The 23,338-nt window shown below is 40.9% G+C and overlaps 2 protein-coding genes across 4 annotated transcripts in view; one reads left to right on the top strand and one right to left on the bottom strand.

Moving 5' to 3' along the window:
- LOC143661327 (uncharacterized) overlaps nt 1-23,338 on the top strand; it is a 128,461-nt gene that overhangs the window by 60,195 nt on the left and 44,928 nt on the right. The gene's annotated exons all lie outside the window — the stretch shown is intronic.
- Nucleotides 1-23,338, bottom strand: part of THNSL2 (threonine synthase like 2) — a 101,182-nt gene that overhangs the window by 20,565 nt on the left and 57,279 nt on the right. The window contains exons 1-4 of one of the 3 annotated variants that reach the window (XM_077134877.1): nt 10,062-10,182; nt 7,120-7,354; nt 5,883-6,077; nt 5,305-5,457 (exon numbers count right to left, since the gene is read on the bottom strand). In XM_077134877.1, the coding sequence (XP_076990992.1) occupies nt 5,305-5,457; nt 5,883-6,077; nt 7,120-7,342 (571 nt within the window). In that variant the 5' untranslated portion in view covers nt 7,343-7,354; nt 10,062-10,182. Of the gene's footprint in view, nt 1-5,304; nt 5,458-5,882; nt 6,078-7,119; nt 7,355-7,442; nt 7,622-10,061; nt 10,183-23,338 lie in introns of those variants that run through there. The other 2 variants (XM_077134876.1, XM_077134875.1) reach the window with 2 other exon arrangements.

The following is a 23,338-nucleotide window of genomic DNA, read 5'->3' on the forward strand; positions in this document are numbered from 1 at the left end:
GCTGCATCCCGTAAGTTCTGATAAGCTGTATTCTCATTTTCATTCATTTCCAGATGGCTACTGATTTCTCTGGCAATTTCTTATTTGACCCACTGGTTGTTTAAGAGTGTGTTATTTAATCTCCATATATTTGTGAATGTTCTCATTCTTTGGTGGTTATTGAGATCCAGCTTCATCTCATTGTGATCAGAGAAAGTACTAAAAATAATTTCAATATTTTAAAATTTATATAGACCTGTTTTTGTGCCCCAGCATATGATCTATTCTGGATAATGTTCCATGAACACTAGAGAAGAATGTTTTGGGGTGCAATGACTATATATGTCTGTTAGGTCTAATTCATTTATCAAGTTATTTAACTTCTCTATTTCCTTGTTGACCTTCTGTCTGGCTATTCTATTTATAGAGGAGAGTGGTGTATTGAAGTCTCCTACTATTAGTGTTGAAACATCTATCACTCCCTTCAGTTTTGCCAATGTCTGTCTCATGAACTTTGGTGCTCCTTGATTGGGAGCATAAACATTTATGATTGTGATATCTTCTCAGTGAATTGACCCTTTAATTAGTATATAGTGTCCTTCTTTGTCTCTTATGATGTATTTACATTTAAAGTCTATTTTGTCTAATATTAGTATAGCTACTCCTATTTTTTTTTTTTTTGGTTACAACTTGCATGGAAAATCTTTTCCCATCCTTTCACTTTCAATCTATTTGTATCCTTGTGTCCAAGATGAGTCTCTTGTAAGCAGCATATAGCTAGATTATGTTTCTTAATCCATTCTGCTAATGTGTATCTTTTAATTGGTAAATTTAGTCCGTTAACATTCAAAGTTATTACTGAAAAGGCATTTCTTGATTCCACCATCTTATGTTTTTAATTGTATTTGTCAGGTCTATATAGTCTTTTCCCTCAGTCTCTTTGTATTATTTAAATCACCCTTACTGGTACTTTTCAATTTTGTGCCCTCCTCCAGACCTCCATCTCCTGCCTTATTTTTCAGCCAGCAGAACTCCTTTTAGTATTTCTTGTAGGGCCTGTTTTTTGTTGACAAGTTCTTTGAGGACTTCTTTGCCTGTGAAACCTTTAATCTCTCCCTCAATTTTGAAGGACAATTTGGCTGGGTACAAAATTCTTGGCTGGAAGTCTTTCTTTTTCAGGATCTTGAATATATCATACCACTGCCTTCTCACCTTCAGGGTGCTAGTTGAGTAGTCTGAACTCAGTCTTATTTGATTTCTCTTGTATGTAGTAATTTCTTTTTTCTTTCTTTCTTTCTTTCTTTTTTTTTTCCACAAGGGCAGGCACCGGGAACCAAACCTGGGTCCTCTGGCATAGCAGGCAAGCATTCTTGCCTGCTGAGCCACTGTGGCCCTGTAGTAATTTCTTTTTCCCTTGCCACTTCTCCTTTTGGGACACCAGTGATTCTTATATTTGTGCACTTTTTTTTTCCCTATCATTTCCTTGAGCTCCCATTCAATTTTTTCCATCTTTTTTGCCATTTGCTGTTTTGAGTCTTCAAAGTCAATTACTCTGACCTCTATATTAAGTCAATTATTCTGACCTCTATATTACTTATTCTTTCTTCTGCCTCTTCAAATCTGGTGTTGTGTGCCTCTAGTGTGTTTTGCATTTGGTCAACAGTCTTTAATCTCTGCGATTTCCACTATTTTTCTACTTATTCTTTCAAATCCCTCTTTGTGCTCTTCTACTGTCTTTTTGATCTCCTTTATGCCATTTGCTATCCCACTTATTTTACTAAATAGAGTTGTATAAGCATCTTTGATTAGTTACTCCAACATCTGTGTCTCCTCTGGTGTTTTAATTTGTTCATTAGGTAGGGCTATATCTGTCTGCATTGTGATATGCTTAGTGATCTTGTGCTGTCTTCATTGCATGTAAATATCTTGATTGATTTACTTTGGGAGTTGATTTCTTTCAGTAGTCTAAGGCTTTGTGATTGCAGGATGGTTGTCCAGCAGGGAGCAAGGCACAGGGTGGAGCACTCAGTCTGGTGATTTGTTTCAGGGCAGGTATGGGCGCAGCTTGGGGATGTTACACTGATGCTTGTGAACATGGGTGCCCAGCAGCCAGGGAGGATGTAGCTGTGCAGGTACACCAGACTGGATGGTGTAACCCTGGTGTGCACTGGTCTAAGGCATGGGGCCCTTTGTGTGTATGCATAGAGCTGTGGCATCAGGTTGGGTTACGCCTTCGTGGATGGGGGGGCAGATGTGACCTGGCCACACAGGTCGGCACTTCCTCAGAGCTGGGAAGTGAGGCTGAGGGCTATGTGCATGTGCAGTTCTAGGACTGCAGTAAAGTACGGTTCCCAGAGCAGAATGACGTGATTGGGGGCCTGAGCGTATGTGTGGGCCTGGGAGTGCCGTAAACAGATGCGCTGAGTTCAGGGAGGGCTTGGTGATGCTGTGTGACACTGTGAGCAGGGGGCAGGGTAGCCTATGTATGGAGGTTAGTGCCCGCAACCTTTGTGCGCTGGCAATAGCCTGCAGGGTCAGGGAGCGGGAGGTAGTGCTCAGGACTCATGCAGGAGAGTTGGTTAGGCTACACTTCGGGTGGGGATGGGGGGTAGGTACTTTTACTGGGGGCTGATGGGGTGGGGGCACCTGGAGCGCACAGAATGGGAGCAGATGAGGGGGTTCAGGGGTGTGGGGTATGGGGTAAGCACCCATCATGGGGCTGCACTGGTGAGGGTAGTGCATCCATGGAACTCAGCCTGGCTTGTTTCCTAGTCTCGTGTTCCTGTCTAGGCACTCCCGCGGGCTCCGTGGCTCCGCGCCTCCACTGCAAGCTCCAGCTTTCTGCCTCTCATTTCCTTGGCCTCTGGCTGCTGCCTGTGGTGCAGAAGGCTCTCCTAGGTCAGCCACACTCTGGAATTGCCGACTCAGTCACCCTGCTGTCCCTTCTCTAACTTTTCTGTGGAGCAGGGCGAATATTGAGCTACTCTAGTTGGCCATCTTCCCAGAAGTCCTCCATCAATATTTTTAAAATCTATCAGCATTTCAGAAAATGACGCTAGAGTGCTCATTAGTCTGAGGTCATCTGTCAGGTGGAATGGACTTAGATTCCTGAATTTTTATTTTGGACCTTATGCCTGTTGGTAGGACACATATAGAGATAGCTCAAAATTATCTTTAACCCAACTTTATCATTCAGTTTCTCATAGGTTGTCCCATAATCAGTTGACTAACAGAAGAAGATTCTTTCCAGTGATGGCTGGTTGAGAAATGAAAGCCAGCACTCTGCACAAAACCAAAATGTATTTTCTTAATTTTTACAAGAGTTTAAGCAGACTTGGTATTAGTTCATTTAGAAATGTTTGATAAAATTCCCCTATGAAGCTATCTGGCCATGGGCTTTTCTTTGTAGGAAGATTTTTAATAACCAATTGAATCACTTGACTTGGAATTGGTTTGTTCAGATCTTCTATTTTCTTCTCATTTCAGTATAGGTAGTACATATGTTTGTACAAATTTGCCCATTTCATCTAAATTGTCAAGTTTTTTGGCATATAGTTGTTCATAATATCCTCTTATGATTTTTAAATTTCCTTCAGGATCCATGGTAATGACCCTCTTTCATTTTTGGTTTTGTGTATTTGCACCCTGTCTTTTTTTTAATCTTTGTCAGTCTATCTCAGGGTCCACCAATTTTGTTGATTATGTCAAAGAACAAACTTTTGGTTTTGTCGATTTTTTTCTATCTTTGTTATGTCTCTTATTCTATTTGCTTTAGGGTTAGTTTGCTATACTTTGTCTACGTGAACAATTAGGTATTCAATTTTGCTCTCTCTTCTTTTTTAGTATAGGCATTTAAGGCAATAAATTTCCCTCCAGTATTGCCTTTGCAGCATCCCATGAGTTCCTTTCTGGAATCTTCTGGTTTGGTTTCAGGGAAGACATATCTCAGTTCTGGAGCTAAGAGCAAATACATGTTTCTCCTGCAGGATGAACTTCCTGGATTGTGTGTCAGACACTAAAGTATATTTATAAAGTCATTAATTTCCATATAAGTTGTATACTTAGGTCTTCTTAAGCAGAGAATAGATAGCAATTGTTAGGTATTTATTGACTATATTATTTGGGATGCTTTTGGTAGGAAGTAACAGAAAATCCAACTCAAAACAGCTCAAATAATATTTCCCAACTTATGTAACTTGGCATCCAGAGGTGGGGTGGGCTCCAGATTGGTGGATTCAGTGCCTGGACAATGCTTGCAGGCACCCAGGTTCTTTTCATTCTCTCCTCTGCCTTCCCCAATCCTAAGGCTTGTTCCTCCAGCGGTCATGTCAATTCAAGGTACACAGTCCTCTCTCTTTTTGAGGCTCTCTCTTAAAATCAATGAATCTTTTTCTAGAACTCTAGCAAACATCCCCATAGGGACCATTTGCCTGAACATAGTTATATGCCTGTCTCGAGGCCTGTCCCTAACCCTGGGTAGGCCGATCCCTAACCCCATGGCAGGCACTAATTTGCATGGCCCTGAGTTCCTGAACCAGGAGCTAGGAAAAGGCATAGGCTCTCCACAGCCTGCTTCAGCCATTCAGGGTCCACTCATGCAGCTGGCCTCAGCCCCCAGCCTCATCATGGCACAGCAGTGACAGCCAGGATGGACAACAATACAAATATCTACTCTGGCACATCTCCCAATAAATCTCAGCCCCATCTCCGAGGAAACTTCCTGAGAAAATGGTGAAGTAGGAGCTGCAAGAGATACTCCTCCCCCAAAAGCAGCTGCTAGACAGGCAGAATGTTGGAAACAATGATCCCGGGGCTCCAGGGGCTGGGGAGCACTGTACAGCATCCAGGAAAGGGTGAGACCCAAGGACACAAATAGATCCTTCCTCTAAGGGAGGGCATGATCTATCGACATCAAGGACATATCCTAAAATAATTATTTAACATGTTTATATCCTCTAAATGTTAGTACCCTGGGATAAAACCCAAGTCACTTGGTGCTTGGTGGCTGTCTCTTTCCATGGCACCAGTGGGTTGAATCTGCCTGGAGGTGGCATTCTTTGGGGTATGGCTTTAAACCTGTACTTTCTATGTGGTACTGTCAGCACTGGCTTATGCATCTATCACCTCCAACAGTTATACTATATAAGACTGTCCCAGTGGTAAGCCAAGGCCTATAACACCCTCAAAATACAAATGATGAAGGAAGAGATGGAGAGGGAGAGTGGAGGAGGGAAGGTATGTGGTCAAGCAGTAGTTCAGTCTCACCCCCACCTCTCTTCAAAATCCAACCCCTTCAAAGTGGGGCCACATTGCCCCTGCACCCACCTCCAAACACGTGGACATTGTCTTTCAGCACAGTTGTCATCTGGAGCTCCTGAATCTTAGAACAGTGACCTTTGGGCAGCAAAACAATGATGTCCACATTCTTTGCCCCTTTGACACTCTCAATGGCAGCACTCCCTGTATCCCCAGAAGTTCCTGGATGAGAAGGAAGGAGACCCATTCCTTTTGATTAAGGGAGATAGGAGAGGAAAGAAATTGCCTCCCTGAAGCATTATTGCCCAAAGTTGCTACATCTACTTTCAGATATTTGAAGGATAGGAATCTAGTACTTAAGCTGGGGTCCAGGAACCTGCAAGAGATCTGTGGATAGAATCTAGTGTATCTGTGAACTGGTATCACATATTCTTATAGGTTTCATACATGAAAAACTATTCTGAGAAGGATTCATTGCCTCCGCCAGGCAGCCAAATGGTTCATGACATGAGAAGGAGATAAGAATCCTGTTCTAGAAAGACCAACTATACATTTCCTGAGAGAACCAGGGATGGAGGTCACCCAGCAGGCAGATTCCCACAGGTTCAGGGCCAAGGGGCTCTAGCGCTTATGCCAACAATGCACACCTACAACCACGGTGACATGCTTCTTCCGCTTCTCCAGAAAGTACTGCAAGAACTGTGCTGTACAGCACAGCGATAGGTCCTTAAAGGCGTAGGTGGGCCCATGCCACAGCTCCAACACATTCAGCCCATCCCTCAACCTGGACAGATGGACCACCTCTTTGTGGCGGAATCTGCTGAAGGCCTGGTCAATCAGATCTGCCAGGGGAGATAGGATGAAAGGCATTACCTCTTTAAGTCTCTCACACTTTCAAATGTAAAGTCTCTGCTTGCTGCAATCATATCAAAAAGATCAGAAATTTTTATCTTAAGTGATCCTGTTTATGTATATAATTGCATAGGAATCTTGGAAGACATGCATCAAAACAGATTCTTCATAGTAATTCTCCTGGGGGACAGAATTGGCACTGCAAGACTTTCATTTTTCACTCTACACACTTATTTACAGTCTGAATTTCTTGTGAGCATGAATTTCAAAGAAGTTCAATTAAACAACTACCTAACAAATAAAGGTCTCATCTCACCTACTTTTCCCTCCTAAAGACAGGAAGCATTTTGTTCATTGGTTTGTTGCATTACTAAACCTCCCACTTGTGATACTGGGATCTTGGGATAGTTTATGTACAATCTTACCCAAGCAGAGCAGTCAAGAGCAGTGCTTCTCAAACTTTAATGGGAAAGTCATTCACTCTCTTGTTAAAATGCAGATTCTGATTCTGTAGGTCTGAGGTGGCCTGGCCTGCTGGTCATCAGGCCCATTTGAGTGGTCCTCTTCTCCCCAGCCCAAAATGCCCACCATTGCATTAGAGGGTATATCCTTCCATATATGTACCTATCGCACCAGAATCTGCTTTTCAGTGTGCTCTCCTGGAAATTGTAAGCACATTACCCCTTGAGATAAGCTGGTGCAGGACACCCTCAAAGTCCCTTCTGGAATTGCCATTTAAAGAAATACAAAAGCAATTTGAGAGTTGGGGTGGTTTCTATACAGAAAGGAAACATCCCAACTTTTAACTACTCAGGATGATGGTGAAATCCCTAGTTTTGAGATGATTTTTTTTTAAATAAAGCCAAAAAATTCTCTGCAGATCATTTTAGCATTCATTAGCTGGAAAGATTAACTCCTTGGGGAATTTTCCAATTACGGGATTCTAGAGGCGGGGAAAATAGCCAAAAGTTTGAGAGATATGGCTAGTACTGCCTGTGGGGTCTGGGTGGGCAGGAGGAAGGGAGGTCTCACCATTTAAGTTGTCTCTCGGAATGAGCTCAGAGCCAATGAAGAGGCAGCACAGCTCCTTCACCAGGCTGGGGTAGGACAGCATGCTCCACTGATGCAGGGTCTCTCTGTCCAGCTGGGGGAGCTCCTCAGGCATGAAGAGACCCCCATCAGGTGCATAGCCAGAGAGGAGGGCTCCCTCAAAGTCGACCCTTGGGGCCATTCCCCGAGTACTGACATACCACATGGTCCTGGAAGCCTGCAGAAGGGACAGAGCAGAGGCACCTGATTGCCAAGCTCACCCCCAATAATCCCCCCACCCAGAGCACCCCAGGAGCGCCCCTCACTGGGTAGCCTCAGGTTTGAGACAAGGTGGCACAATTCACAGCCCCTAGATGGGAGCCTTGTTTGGAGTCTCATGCTAGCTTCATAGGTGACTGCACAAGTTGCAACCCTCCTGTTTCTCCACTCAGAATGAAGCAAGTCCACTGGCCTACTATCCTGGGGGAGGAGGGGACTGGAGCATGCTGGGAAAGAAGAAAGCTTGGTTCTTACTGGGGAGAAAGAAGGGCTCAGGGGGAGGAAAAATAATAGCCGTAGGCAATCACCGTGTTGATACTTTTGATGGAAAGAAAAGACACACTGGGTCAATCAGCTCTTTGACAGATGTCCAGGTCCATATCTGCTTTAATGTCTAATGGTTATTTTGGGACACTGCCTCTAACCTAGTGGTTCTCAACTCTGGTAGTTTGTTGCAAGCATCTTGGAAAATAAACAAAACAAACAAACCCATAGCTAGAACCCTGCAGGGCTCAATTAAATAAGTCTCTAAATTAGAGTCTCTTCAGGTGTTTCTAATGTGCAGCCAGGATTTCAAATTGGGTGACTAACTCACCCCAGTTTACCGAGGACTCTCCCACATTCCAGGAAATCCCTGACCTCAGGCCAACTGGGAGTGCTGCCAATCCTAGTTGAGAATGTTGCCCTGCGGGAAGAATTAGAAGGCGGATGCTCTCCAGCCAAGGCCACTTGGGCCTGCAAAAGTCAGAGAGCTCCCTGGTGGGGGTTGAGGGATGGGGTGTAGGAGCAGTTCCCAGGCCTAGCCTTGGTCACACTTTCACATCAGTTATGTTAGGTGGCATGCCCAGGACCTGGGCTTGAGCTCTGTACTCCTTTCTCTGGATCATGGTGTTGAGTGCAGAGGCTCGGGTTTTAAAGCCCCACACCCACCAGGGGGAATGAATTTGACTCGACACAGCTCCCACTGGTACCAGAGCTTGGATGCATTTCTATTCTAGAGAGAAGCCCCACCCTCTGGGGCAAAGCCACCTGAAGCATTCCACTTATAAGAAAAGGTCTGAGCTAGCACTGCCTTGGAGGAAACCTGGGCTGGAGTGTAGATTTAACACCTCAGAGCCTGGTACGAGTCCTGGGTGGGCTGCCGTGTGGCACATCCTGCCCACAAACAAGGACATCCAATTTATAGACAAAAATTCTCCATAGTAGAGTAGGGAGGCCATACAACTTATAGTGCAAATCATGGCTCTTTTGAAAGTGAAAAGGGACATGATTAATAATTAGGCTGGAACACGAGCTATAAGTCAGAACTGTCCTGGGCAAACTGGGACATATGGTCACCAGTAAAGAGGTCCATATCAAAGAAATAAGACCAGCAGCCAAGGGTAGCAGATAAGAAGACAAAGCATGTCACAAAACAGAAGGTGGGGCAGCAATGCCTTTAGTAAGGGGAGGAACTTCTGTAAATATGTTAAGGGTTAGAGCCAATCAAACTTCCCAAGACTGGAGAAACAGGAGGGGCTCCCGTCAGGCCTTCTTCATAGGACTAGAGGAAGAAAACAGACCACGGAGCCACTGGCAGCCGGAGGGCAGAGACAGGGACAAGAAGGGTGGCAAAAGAAAGCATTTGTGAAGTGCCCTCTCCTGAGTGGAGGGACCACATCCCACCAGCACCGGCTCTGTTCTGAGCATCGCACTTCAGAGGAACCGAGCTGCCTGGGTCACTGCAGTGTCAGCCAGGAGCTGCAATGATTAGTTCACAGCCCCGCTGTCTGGCCCCAGGAGGAAGGACGCCCCTGTTCTAATACCCCATGGAGCAGCGTTTCCAGAGCAATGCTATGGAGAAATATACACCTTTGGGTTCAGCGTAAGGAAATCCAAACAGAAAGGCCCAGAAAGATTATTAGCTGTCACAGGAGGTGGTGAAAACCTCAAGGAAAAGCATCAACCACTTTTGTTGGGACTGCTGGAAGGGTGCTGCAAGCATCGGATTGGGGGCTGGGTTAAATGATGTCTCTGGGGTGTGATCTCTCTCATAAGGTGGCACTGTGACTCTCCTTGACCTATTCCTAGGTGGCAGTGGTGACAGCGGAGGCAGGTCAGAACTACTCAGACCAAAAAGTGCATTAACAGGCAGGGCAACGGATGGCGCCCCGAGGCGGGAAAGAGATCAGGAAAGGCTCTAGTGTGCAGCCCAGGGCGGTGGAACCTTCTGAAAGGAGGAGGGACGAGGAGAGACTATGACCCCAGGGGTGGCGCTGCGGCCGCTGAGGGGGATCCTGGCTCTCTGAGGTCACCAGGCGCCAGTCCTTGGGCAAGCCCGAGCAGCTGGGTCTAGGCCCTGGGGAGGGGGCAGGAGCCGAGGGCCCCACCCCCAGCCTCTGGGAGCACTGGAGTTCTCTGGGTCAGGGTTCTCCCAGAACCTCAGAAACCTGGCAGAAGGCTGGGAGCAGGGGAGAGGCCCAGCCCTCCCACGGTTCTCTCGGCAGGCCGACGCAGTCTTGCTGAGAGTCGGGGCTGCGCGTCAGCGGGGCGGCGGCTCCCAGGAGCTCAAGGACCCCGGGGACGGCGCCGAAACGCGTGGGCGCGCGGGAGCGGCGGGCGGCTGGCTCCCCATCCACACGCCGGAATCGGCTTGGAGTCCGCCGGGTGCGGGTGCGCGCGATTACCGGGTGCGGGGCGCGGGGTCGGGGTCGGCTACGGGCCCGGCGGGGCTGCCCCGGCTCCGGTCGTCGGTGCTGCGGGCCCCTGCTCGGATTGGGCAGGGCCTGGGCTTCCGGTGGCAGGCGGTCGTCACCACTGTAAGGCGGGGAGTGACGCGGGGCCGCGGGAGGGAGGCCCAGGGCCGGGGAAGGGGGCGTGGGGAGAGGCGGGGGAGGGCGCCGGGGGCCTCGGCCCGGCTGAGCGAGCGCTCGCGCCTCCTCCCGCCTCCCGCCCGTGAGGCGCTGTGCTGCGCGCTTTTCCTCCCGCCCTGCCGCAGTTCTCGCTACCGTCTCGCTACTGGAAACGCCACCCAGCTTCCTTTCTCCGGTTAGAAAGGTGCCTCCCGTCTGCAAAATCTGGAGAAATCCTAGTTTCTTTAATGGGGCGAGTAGGTCAGGGATTCAGAACCCACGGGAGGCGTGTGGCATCGTTTTAACTCAAACATTCTTTGTAGGAAAACTTTTATTAAACATAGATCTATGAGTACCCCCCAATTCATTTTTTCTTTTTTCTATCTCTCCACAATTCATTTTTAAAATTAAATTTTATATATCTAGCAGAAAGTCAGTATGTCTGTTTTCTTAATTTAAAAAATTCTTTTAAATTAAAAATTTTGTTTTAATTTTTAAAAATTTGAAAAAAAAGAAAAAAATTTTCGACCAAAAGGGGGAAGAGCGAAATGAGACAAAATTAAGTGTCAATGGCTGAGAGATTCCAGAGTGGAGAGGTTATCCTGGAGGTTATTCTTACGCATTATATAGATATCCCCTTTTTAGTTTAAGGTGTATTACAGTGGCTGAAGGGAAATGCCTGAAAATGTAGAGCTGTTCCAGTAGCCTTGTTTCTTAAAGATTGTATAATGATGTAGCTTTCACAATGTGACTGTGAAAACCTTGTGTCTGATGCTCTTTTTATCTACGTTATCGACAGACAAGTAAAACATATGGATTAAAAATAAATATAAGGGGGAACAAATGTTAAAATAAATTTAGTAGACTGAAATGCTACTGATCAATGAAAGGAAGGCATAAGGGGTATGGTATGTATGCATTTTTTTCTGTTTTCTTTTTCTGAATAGATACAAATGTTCTAAGAAATGATCATGATGAAGAATATATAACTATGTGATGATATTGTGAGCTGATTATATATCGAGAATGGAATGATCACATGGTAAGAATGTTTGTGTTTGTATTTTGTTACGTTGAATTAAAAAAAATTAGTGAATCTGGATACCTAGAGTGGATGTACGTTGAAGTTCTCAGAAGTATAGGGTTTATGTTGTTTTTATAACTGTTCTATAAGATTGAAATTACTTCAAAATAAAAAATTAACAACAACAAAAAAGTAATATAGCCCCATGGTCCTCTTGATAAACCTTTCTAGATTTTGCTGTTAAAAACTATGGTGCTCTGAACATGCCTGCAGGATGCCTCGTAGTGCGGTTCTACGGTTCAGAGCTAGGGAGAGCCAGTGCTGGGTCACAGGGGCAGGCACACCTTCAATTTTATTAGTGCCAAATTGTATTCCAAACTGATGGCACCAACTTAGACTCACAAGAGTGGGTCAGACTCCACCCCCAAAGAACCTAAACTCAGTGTGATTTTAACTTGCATTTCTGATTCCTAATGAAGCTGCACATACATTTACAGTTAGCGGCCATTTGGATTCCTCCTTTTGTACAGTATTTATTGATCTTTCACATTTTTCTTTTTGAGTTTTCTATGTATTCTGGATATTTACCACTGTTTTTGCAAGTAATCTTCTAATTGTGTTATCTTTTGATGAACAAAGTTCCTTCAATGGAATTGAATGTATGAACCTTTCCTTTAGTTAGTGTTTCTTGGGGCTAGTTTAAGAATTTCTTTATCCTGAAGTCATGCAGACACTCTCCTATGTTATCTTCAAAGGACTGTTTAATTTTTATTTTCACTCTACGTTTTTAATCAATCTGAAATTAATATTTTCGTCTGGTAAAGTAGTAATCTGGGCAGTTCTGTTTGCTTATCTAAACACTTCCAGTGTTAATACATAGTCTTATTACAGCTGGGTATGTGGAGGGGCAAGTTTGCCCATTTTCTTATTGATCATTAAGAATAACTTGTCTCTTTTTGGCTCTTTGCATTACCCTTTAAGTTATAGAATCAGCTTATCAAGTCCAACAGGAATACCTGTTGGGTTTTGTATTGTGATAGCATTGGATCTCTGGATCAATTGGGGAGAATGAATGACTTTGCAATATCAAGTCCTCTAATGCATGGAAATACTTTTGTTTCTTTCCTCTCACTCATGTCATTTTCTTACTTGACTGTACTTTCTAGGATTTCCAGCAAATTATTTAAGGGGGGTTAACTGTAGGCATCTTCTCTTATACATGATTTTCAAAGGGAAAGCATTCATTGAGTCATCATTAAATATAATGTTTACTGCAGGATTTTTGGTAGATACTTTTTTTTTTAAGTTAAGGAAGTTCTGTTTCTATTTCCTAGTTTGCTAGCTGTTTGGTCATGAATGAATATGGATTTCATCTGAAGATTTTTCTGCCTTTACAGAAATGAGATAGCATTTCTTCTCTTTTAATCTGTTAATGTGCAGAATATTAATAGATTTTCTAATGTTAAAACAAGCTTGTTTTGATGTATTATTGTTTTTATGTATTGCTGAATTCACTTTCCTAATGATTTTTCTGGGATTATGAGTGAGATTTTCCTCAAATTCTCCTCTCATACTTTTATGTAGATTATCCTAGTATTTAAAAAGTTAAGGAATGTTCCCTCTTGGTTTGTATAAATTTCTTAAATGTCTGATAAGTGTTGAAAAGCTGTAGTTTTCTTTGTGGGCTGACTTTTAAAGGCTACCAATTGAAATTCTTTAAGATAGGGGTCCACCTTGGAATATTATTTTGTATTGCTCTGGAGTGGAGAATGGTTTTTACAATTTTGAAAGTTATTCTTAAAAAAAAAAAAGAAAAAAGAAAAGGCAACAAAGAACTTACATGGCCCACAAAGCCTGAAATTTTTCCTATGTTCACCAGAAAAAGTTTGTCAACCCCTGTTCTATAACCTTAATTATTTCTCTCTAATATTCTATCAGTTAGAAAGAAACATGCTAAAATCTTCCATTATAATGATGATTTAACTATTTCACCCTGTAGTTTTGTTAGTTTATGTTTTTACTTTGGATTTGAATCTATGTCACTGGTTACATAAATTTTTTAATTGTTACATCTTTCTGGTGAATTTCATCTTTTATTAATACTCAGTGACCCGTTTTTACTCTGTTAGATAGTTATTGCCTTGAACTATAAGTATACCAATTTTTAGGCTAGAGTTTGCATGCTAATTTTTGCAGATTTCTTTGTTTTTAAATCTTTCATCTCCTGTAAATACAATATGATTGTTCTTCTTTTTATCTAATGTCTTTTGGTTCATGTACAGTTTGTGCTATAAATTCTGATGAATATTTGGGTTCATAACTACAGAAAAAGTACAACAGCCATGTTACAGAAGCTTTATAAATATTGAAAAGGACATTATACCACTTGACTATAATAGCCATTGTTATAATATTTCCTTCTATACATTTTTAATAGCTTTACAGATAGTACCCATAAAGCTTTTTTCATTGTTAAATAGTTTTATTCACACATCATACAATCCAGCCTAATTGTATAGACATGGCTTCACCACCATACTCTATCTGAACACATTTCCTTTGTACCACATAGGGTCCACACCCCTTTCCCAATCCTTTAAAGAACACCTAGGGCAATATATAAGATTCCACAAGGATTCCATGTACTACAGTAACTTTCCAGAAACCTCCAGATGGCTCCCTGGTCCAGATAAGTCCTGAAACTTAGAGGGCCCAGCTTCTCCAGAACATCAGATAGTTCCATCTCCCTACCCCATATTAGTGACAGACTCTTCCAATATGAACAATTTAGAAGGGCCATGAGAGGGATGGAAAGATCAAAGGTGATGGTGGAGTTATACAGTGAAGATAGGATTTAACAAATGAATGTGAATGCTAAATCATTAAATTGATGTCTCTTTTAGTCTCCAGTATCCTAGAGCAGCTAGAAGTAAAAATCTAAAATTGTAGAATTGTAAGCCATGTCAAACTCTGAAATATGTCCTACAACTAATTGTGGTGCTCTGATTTGAAATTTACTGCTTTTTTGTATATATGTTATTTTTTACAAAAATTAAGAAGGGAGAAAAGTCAATTGTGATGATAAAAAAATATTTATACCTTCTAGCCTCCTATATTCTGGAGCAGCTAGAAGAAAAAATCTGAGAGGATCGTATGGTAGCCCATGACAAACTCTGGGATCTGTTCTGTAACTACTTGTTGAAGGGTGCTTTGAAAACTATTGCTTTTTAATTTCTTTGCTTTGTATATATGTTATAATATACAATAAAAAAGTTAAAAAAAAAAAAAAGCAAGAGAGAATCCATACTCCCTTCCCAATCCCCTTGCATGTTGACATTTAGTTTTGGCATAATGCCTTTGTTACACTCAGTGGAAGCATATAATGTTACAGTTGACTGTAGACCCTAGCTTGCATTGATTGTTCTTTTCCCCATATACTGTCTATTTTCAATACCCTGCAATACTGTCATTCATTTGTTCTCCCTCATGCAAAATTATTTTTTTTAATTTGGATATTTAATCACCATCATTGTACATTCTAAATTATACGATGTCTTTCTCCTCCATCTTTCCTTCTGGTTTCATACGTACCCCCAGCCCTTCTCCCTCTGGCATACTGACATTCAGCTTCATTCAGCATACTTATATTATTGTGCTACAGTCAGGTATTATTGTGCTATCCATTTCTGAATTTTTCCAATCAGCCCTGTTACACAATCTGTATTCCTTCAGCACCAATTGCCCAATCTCTACTCTATATCTCTTGATAACCTGTGTTCTTAACTTCAGTACTCCAAGTGCACTCATTAATGTTAGTTCATATTAGTGAGACCACACAGTATTTCTCCTTTTGCTTCTGGCTGATTTCACTCAACCTAATGTCCTCAAGTTCCCTTCATGTTGTTACATACTTCATGACTTTATTCTGTTTTACAGCTGTGTAATATTCCATCGTACGTATAAACCATGGCTTGTGTGCTGGTTTGAAAGGAAGTATGCCCCCTAAGAAAAGTCATGTTTTAATATAAGTCCCATTTCATAAAGGTAGAATCATCCCTATTCAATACTGTATATTTGAAACTGTAATGAGATCATCTCCCTGGTTGATGTGGTTTAGTCAAGAATGGTTGTTAAACTGGATTAAGGGACGACATGTCTCCACCCATTTGGGTGGGTATTGATTGGTTTACTGGAGTCCTATAAAAGAGCAAACATTTTGGAGAAATAGATTCAGAGAGAGCAGAGAATGTTGCAGCACCACGAAGCAGAGAGTCCAGCAGCCAGCGACCTTTGGAGATGAAGAAGGAAAACGCCTCCCGGGGAGCTTCATGAAACAGGAAGCCAGGAGACAAAGCTAGCAGATGACGCCATATTCGCCATGTGCCCTTCCAGCGGAGAGAGAAGCCCTGACTGTGTTCGCCATGTGCCGTCTCACTTGAGAGAGAAACCCTGAACTTCATTGGCCTTCTTGAACCAAGGTATCTTTCCATGGATGCCTTTGATTGGACATTTCTATAGACTTGTTTTAATTGGGACATTTTCTCGGCCTTAGATCTGTAAACTAGCAACTCATTAAATTCCCCTTTTTAAAAGCCATTTCATTTCTGGTATATTGCATTCCAGCAGCTAGGAAACTAGAACAGCTTGTTAGCCCCTCATCCATTGATGGACATTTGAGCTGTTTCCATCTCTTGGCAATTGTAAATAATGCTGCTATAAACATTGGTGTTCAAATGTCTGTTTATATCCTTGCCGTCGTGTCTTTTAAATAGATACCTAGCAATGGGATTGCTGGTTCATATGGCAATTCTATACTTAGCTTCCTGAGGAATCACCACACTACCTTCCATAGCGTTTGTACCATTTGACATTCCCACCAACAGTGGATAAGTGTGCCTCTTTCTCCACATCCTCTCCAGCACTTGTCGTTTTCTGTTTTCTTTAATAACAGCCATTCTGGTGGGTGTCAGATGATATTCCATTGTGGTTTTGAGTTGCATTTCCCTAATAGCCAGTAAAGTTGAGCATCTTTTCATGTGCCTTTTAGCCATTTGTATATCCTCTTCTGAGAAGTGTCTTTTCATATCATTTGCCCCTTTTACCCATTTTTAATTGGTTTGTTTGTCTTTTTGTGGTTAAGTTGAAGAATCTCTTTATATATTCTGGATACTAGACCCTTATCTGATATGTGGTTTGCAGATATTGTCTCCCATTGTGTAGGCTGCCTTTTTACTTTCTTGATAAAGTTCTTTGAAGGATAAAAGTATTTAATTTTCAGGAGTTCCCATTTATCTGTTTCTTTCTTCAATGCTCGTGCTTTGGGTATGAGATCTAGGAAACCATCTCCTATTGTAAGTTTTATAAGATATTTCCCTACATTTTCTTCTAAAAGTTTAATGGTCTTAGTTTTAATGCTTATGCCTTTGATCTACTTTGAGCTAATTTTTGTATAAGGTGTGAGATATGGATCCAGTTCATTCTTTTGTATATGGATGTGCAGTTTCTCCAAATATCATTTCTAGAAGAGGTTGCTCTCTCCTGGGTGAGTTGGCTTGACCACCTTATCAAAGATCTATTGTCCATTTATGAAAGGGTCTGTATCTGAACACTCTATTTGATTCCACTGGTCAGTATATCTATCTTTATGTCAGTACCATGCTGTTTTGACCACTGTAGCTTTGTAATATGCTTTAACGTCAGATAGTGTGAGACCTCCCACTTCATTTTTCTTTCTCAAGGTATTCTTATCTATTCGTAAAGGTAGTACTCGTAGATTGAGAAAACCTTCTCGACCAAAAGGGAAAGAGTCAAATGAAACAAAGTGTCAATGGCTGAGAGATTCCAGAGTCGAGAGGTTTTCCTGGAGGTTATTCTTGCGCATTAAATAGGTATCACCTTGTTAGTCAAGATGTAATGGAGAGGCTGGAGGGAAGTGCCTGAAAATGCAGAGCTGTGTTCCAGTAGCCATGTTTCTTGAAGATGACTGTATAATGACATAGCTTTCACATTGTGACTGTGTGATTGTAAAAACCTTGTGTCTGATGCTCCTTTTATCTACATATCAACAGATGAGTAAAACATACGGAATAAAAATAAATAATAGAGGGAACAAATGTTAAAATAAATTTAGATTGAAATGTTAGTGATCAATGAAAGAGGCTAGTGATCAATGAAAGGGAGGGGTAGGGGTATAGTATGTATGAACTTTTTTCTATTTTCTTTTTATTGCTTTTTCTGAATAGATGCAAATGTTCCAAGAAATGATCATGATGATGAATATGCAACTATGTATGATATTGTGAATCACTGATTATATATGTAGAACGGAATGATCAATATTTAAGAATGTTTGTGTTTGTTTGGTATTTTAAAAAATATTTTTTAATTAATAAAAAACCAAACAAACAGATGGCCAAAATGAGAACCACTGAAGGAGGGGTGGAGGAATGAGGATGGGGATGGGGGCGAGGACATGGGCATTTATATTACTGCCTATTTTTGTGTGTTTGTGTGTGGTTGGAATTTTTCCTAATAAAACATTTTGTTCGTAAAATTAAAAAAAAATAAGAAGATAATACTCATAAAGTTTTAATTTTGTTATTAAACATTGTATATAAATTTGATTACCTTTAATTATTAATAACCTATTTCTTACATTATGACATTTTAATATGACTATTGATGTTTCAGTAATGCTGGGTGGATTTTAGCCACTCCTCTTGTCTTCTCAGTGTCTTATGGCCCTGGATGTGTTGTGTGACTGCTGCTGTAGCTGCAGAGCAGTCTGTTCCCACAGGTCAATTTAATTATAACCCGTGGGCAATCAGAAGACTGAGCCACATGGTTACCATTTTAACTGCCTTGTTTAACTAGAAGAACAAGGCCTCTCTATTGATGGAATGAAAGAAGATTTGGTGGTTTTAATCCTGTTGAGTTTGGCACACGAGAAAAGTACAGGTTTGCAGCCCAAGTACTGCTTTTCCCCATTTTCTGTGACACCAACTACTGTGGTGATAGGTTGGCTAATTTGTATAAAGTGTTTGTCTCTTCCTGGTTCTCTGAGACCGAAAAGAACCTGTTATCATCAGTTTTGAAGGTGGTGTATAGAGAAAAAGAATTATAGAATCAATTCAGATTCTTTTCATGGGAAAACATTGTTCTTTTGTACTATTAACCAATTTCATCATTCACAACAGGGTTCGCTCTGTTAGCAGTCCCGTGTTTTCATCTCTAACTTTCCTTCAGGTGAATACATGACCCTAAACTTCCCCTTTCAGTCACCATCACACGCAGGATTCAGCACTGTTGAGAACATTCACAGTAGTGTGCTACTACCACCTCTATCCATTTCCAAATATTTACAATCAACCTAATTAAAAATTCTGCACAAATTAAACATCGATTCCTCATTTTCTCCCCTCATTCTATCTTCTGGTAATCTATATACTAGATAATATCTCCATAAGTTTACTGATTATATTTAGTTCATTTTTGTGAGGTCATACAAAATTTGTTCTTTTGTTTTACTTATTTCACTCAAAATAACGTGCTCCAGGTCCATCTATGTTGTTGAATGCATCAGGGCTTCATCCATCCCTACAGCTGCATCATGTTCCATGGTATGTACATACCACCTTTTTGTTTATCCACTCATCAGTTGAGAGACACTTAGGTTGCTTCCATCTTTTGGCAATTGTGAATAATGCCACTGTGAACATCGGTGTGCAAATGCCTGTTCATGTCTCTGCTCTAAGTTCTTCTGGATATATACCTAATAGTGGGATTGCCAGATCATTTGGCGGTTCTATACTTAGTTTCCTGAGGAATTTCCGAACTGTCTTCTACAGTGGCTGCACCATTTTACACTCCCACGAGCCATCATTGAGTGTTTCTATTTCTTGATATCCTCTCCAACACTTGCAGTTTTCTGGATTTCTTTAATGTAGCCATTCTAGAAGGTATAAAATGCTATCTCATTGTGATTTTGATTTGCATTTTCCTAATAACTAGTGATGTTGAGCATCTTTTCATGTGCCTTTTGCTATATATATATTTCCTCTTTGGAAAAATATCTATTCATATCTTTTGCCCATTTTTTTTTTTTTTTTTTTTTTTTTTTTTTAAAGGAAAGACAGAGAGAAGGAAGGAAGGATAGAAGGAAGGAAGGAAGGAAGAAAGGGAAACATCTTTAAACATTTTCTTGTTTTTTATTGTATTCTGTTTCTCCGTATTTGTTACATGGGCTGGGGCCGGGAATCGAACCGAGGTCCTCCGGCATAGCAGGCAAGCACTTTGCCCGCTGAGCCACCGCGGCCCGCCCCTTGCCCATTTTTTAATTGGATAGTTTGGCCTTTTATTGTTGAATTGTAGAATTTCTTTATGTATTCTCAATATTAAACCTTTATCAGATATTTGGTTTTCAAACATTTTCTCCCATTGTGTAGGCTGCCTTTTCACCTTCTTGACAAGTCTTTTGATGCGCAAAAATATTGAATTTTGAGGAGGTCCATGTATCTATTTTTTCTTTAGTTGCTTGTGCTATGGGTGTAAAGTCTAAGAAATCATCACCTACCACAAATCTTGAAGCTGTATCCTACATTTTCTTCTCAGAGTTTTAGGGTCTGACTCTTATATTTAGGTCTTTAATCCATTTTGAATTACTTTTTGTATTAAGTGTAAGATATGGATTCTCTTCCATTCTTTTGTATATGGTTATCCAGTTCTCCCAGCATTACTTGTTGAAGAGACTGTTCAGTCCCAGTTGAGTGGACTTGGCAGCCTTACTAAAAATCAATCGACTGTAGGGGTTGCAAGGGTGGTTCAGTGGTAGAATTCTCACTCACCGTGTGGGAGACCCAGGTTTGGTTCCTGGTCCATGCACCTCCCCAAAAACAAACAAGCAAAATGAAGAAACAAAAATTCAACAAATGGTACTGCAATAGTGGGATACTCACATGGAAAAATAATGCAATGTAACACCGCCATGCAGCATACAAAAAAAATATCAATTGTTTATAAATGTGTGGACCTGTTTCTAAACTCTCAATTCAATTCTGTTCCATTGGCCAATGTATCTACCTTTATGCCAGTACCATGCTGTTTTGACCACTGTTGTTTTGCAATCTGCTTTCAAGTCAGGAACTGTAAGTCCTCCACCCTCATTTTTGTTTCTCAAGATGTTTTTGGCTATTCAGGGCACCTTGCCATTCCATTTAATTTTGATGATTGCTATTTCCATTTCTGCAATGTAGGCTATTGATATTTTGATTTATTTGCATTCAGTCTATAAATCAGTTTGGGTAGAATTAGCATCTTAATTATATTTAGTCTTCCAATCAATGAACATAGAATCTCATGTCTTCTTTGATTTCTTTAAGCAATATTTTGTAGTTTTCTGAATACAGGTCCTTAACAACCTTAGTTGAATTTATTCTTAGATATTTGATCATTTTAGTGCTATTGTAATGGAATTTTTTTCTTGATTTCTTCCTCAGATTGCTCACTACTAGTGCATAGAAACATTACTGACTTTTACCTGTTGATTTTGTATCCTGCCATTTTGCTGAACTCATTTATTAGCTCTAGTAGCTCTGTTGTAGATTTTTTTTGACTTTTAAATTTTAAGATTATGTCATCTGGAAATAGTGAGTGTTACCTCTTCCTTTCTGATTTGTATACCTTTCATTTCTTTTTCTTGCCTGCTGCTCTAACTAGAATTTCTAGCACAATGTTAAATAACAGTGGTGGCAGTGGACATGCTTGTCTTGTTCCTGATTTTAGAGGGAAGCTTTCAGCCTTTAACCATTGAATATTTTGTTAGTTGTGGGTTTTCATATATGCCCTTTATTGTGTTGAGGAAGTTTCCTTCTACTCCTATCTTTCAAAGTATTTTTATTAAGAAAGGATACTGGATTTTGTCAAATGCTTTTTCTGCATCAATCGAAATGATCATGTGCTTTTTCCCATTCAATTTGTTAACGTAGTGTTTGTTACAGTGCTCAGAACTGACCAGGTAGCAGTCTCAGTGACCGTCCCAGGGGCAAAAGTACCTTCCACACAGCTCTTTGCCAGACTTAAGGAGGCCTGTGGAACTTCCCAGTTCTGTGAGCTCCTTTGTGAACTGCGGTCTGATTCCCTGAGGAAGGAGAGGAGCAAAAGTCTCGAGGAACCAATAGTTTGGCTATAGAAAATAAACACTTCTGCATTCCCATGAGGAAGACAGAATTATGAGTGCCAAGCAGAAATAGTGGGAATGTGGAGCTCACTAGAAACTTCTACACCAGGCAACTGGATCAGCATTTTAAATTTTTGCCTGTATTCATTAGAGCACTTATCCCTCTGTAGCTTTAAAGCCAACCGTCTTCAAAGCACAGCTGCCCCCACCCCTCCACCCCACCCCAGGTTGATTCTGGGTAACCCAGGTAGGGCCATGTCAATGAAATTCTTCTCCAAGATTGTGTACAGAGAGAATTTGCCTTTTTCCCCGAGCACTGGGATGCAGGAATTAGGGCCCAGTGCCCTCAGTGAGGATTAGGGTTTAGACTGTGGAAGTAAGTAATCTGCTAGGAGGCCTCCATCCACTTGTGCAGAGCCCAGAACTTGGGCTTTTTCTGGTGTCCCAGGCTGGAGTTGGGTAGCAAGGCAGAGGGGAAAGAAGATGGCATTCAAAGCCAAGGCTCATCTTTGCTCTCTGAGTATTTTTGACCTTCTACATTGACAATTCATGATTTCAGCTAATATGTGTTGTGTTGTTTGAGGAGGTGAGGTAATCTTTAAGCTCAAATCCCTAGAATTGCCCTCAAATCACTTCTGAGTTCCTAACTCTGTAACAGAAGATACCAAATAAATAGTTCCAGATTTTATTTGAAACTGACAGGCAAAATTCTAACAATCTTTTTTGCAGCAAAGGACAAGTTGATCCTAAAGTTTGTATGGAAATGCAAGGGGTCTGGAATAGCAAAACAGTCTTCAAAAACAACAAAGTTGGAAGGCCCCTGCTTCCCTATTTCAGAACCTACTGCAAAGCGACAGTAATAAAACAAAAAGTATGATCTTCAACAAATAGTGCTGTAAAACTGGATTTCCACAAGCCAAAGAATAAAGTTGGACCCCTTCCCCAACCTTATACAAAAATTAATTCAAAATGGATTAATGACCTAAATATAAGAGCTAAAACCATAAAACCCTTGGAGGAGCAAATCTTCATGACCTTGGATTTGTCCATAGATTCTTAAATATGATACTAAAAGCATGAGCAACAAAATAAAAATAGGTAGATTGGGTTTCATCAAAATTAAAGAAACTTTGTCACATCAAAGGATACCATCAAGAAAGTGAAAAGACAACCTACGGAATAGGACAAAATAGTTACAAATCATATATCTGATAAAGACTTAATATGCACAATATATAAAGAATTGCAACTCAACCACAACTCAACCACAAAGGACAAACAACCCAATTTAAAAAAGGGCAAAGGACTGGAACATTTTTCCAAAGAATATATACAAATGGTCAGTAAGAACCTGAAAAGATTCTCAGCATCATTAACCACTAAGGAAATGCAAATCAAAAACCACAACAAGATACCACTTCACACCAACAAAGATGGCTATTATTTAAAAAAGGAAAATAACAAGTGTTGATGAGGATGTAGAGAAATTGGAACCCTGTTGCCTTGCTGATAAGAGTGTAAAAGGGTGCACCCGCTGTGGAAAGCAGTTTGGCAGTTCCTCACAAAGTTAAACATAGAATTACCATATGACCTAGGAATTTTACTCCTAGGATATACATAAAGGAATTAAGAACAGAGACTCAAACAGATACTTATACATCAATGTTCATAGTAGTGTTATTCACAAGAGCCAAAAGGTAGAAACAATTCAAGTTCCTATCAGTAGAAGAATGGATAAACAAAATGTGATATGTACATACAATGGAATATTATTCCACTGTAATGACGTTCTGAGACATACTATAATATGGTGAACCTTGAAAACATTATACTGAGTAAAATAAGCAAGGACATAAGGACAAATATTATATGATATCACTTGTATGAAATATCTAAAATAAGCAAATTTATAGT

Source organism: Tamandua tetradactyla, chromosome 17 (assembly GCF_023851605.1).
Source record: "Tamandua tetradactyla isolate mTamTet1 chromosome 17, mTamTet1.pri, whole genome shotgun sequence".
Taxonomy (NCBI): Eukaryota; Metazoa; Chordata; class Mammalia; order Pilosa; family Myrmecophagidae; genus Tamandua; species Tamandua tetradactyla.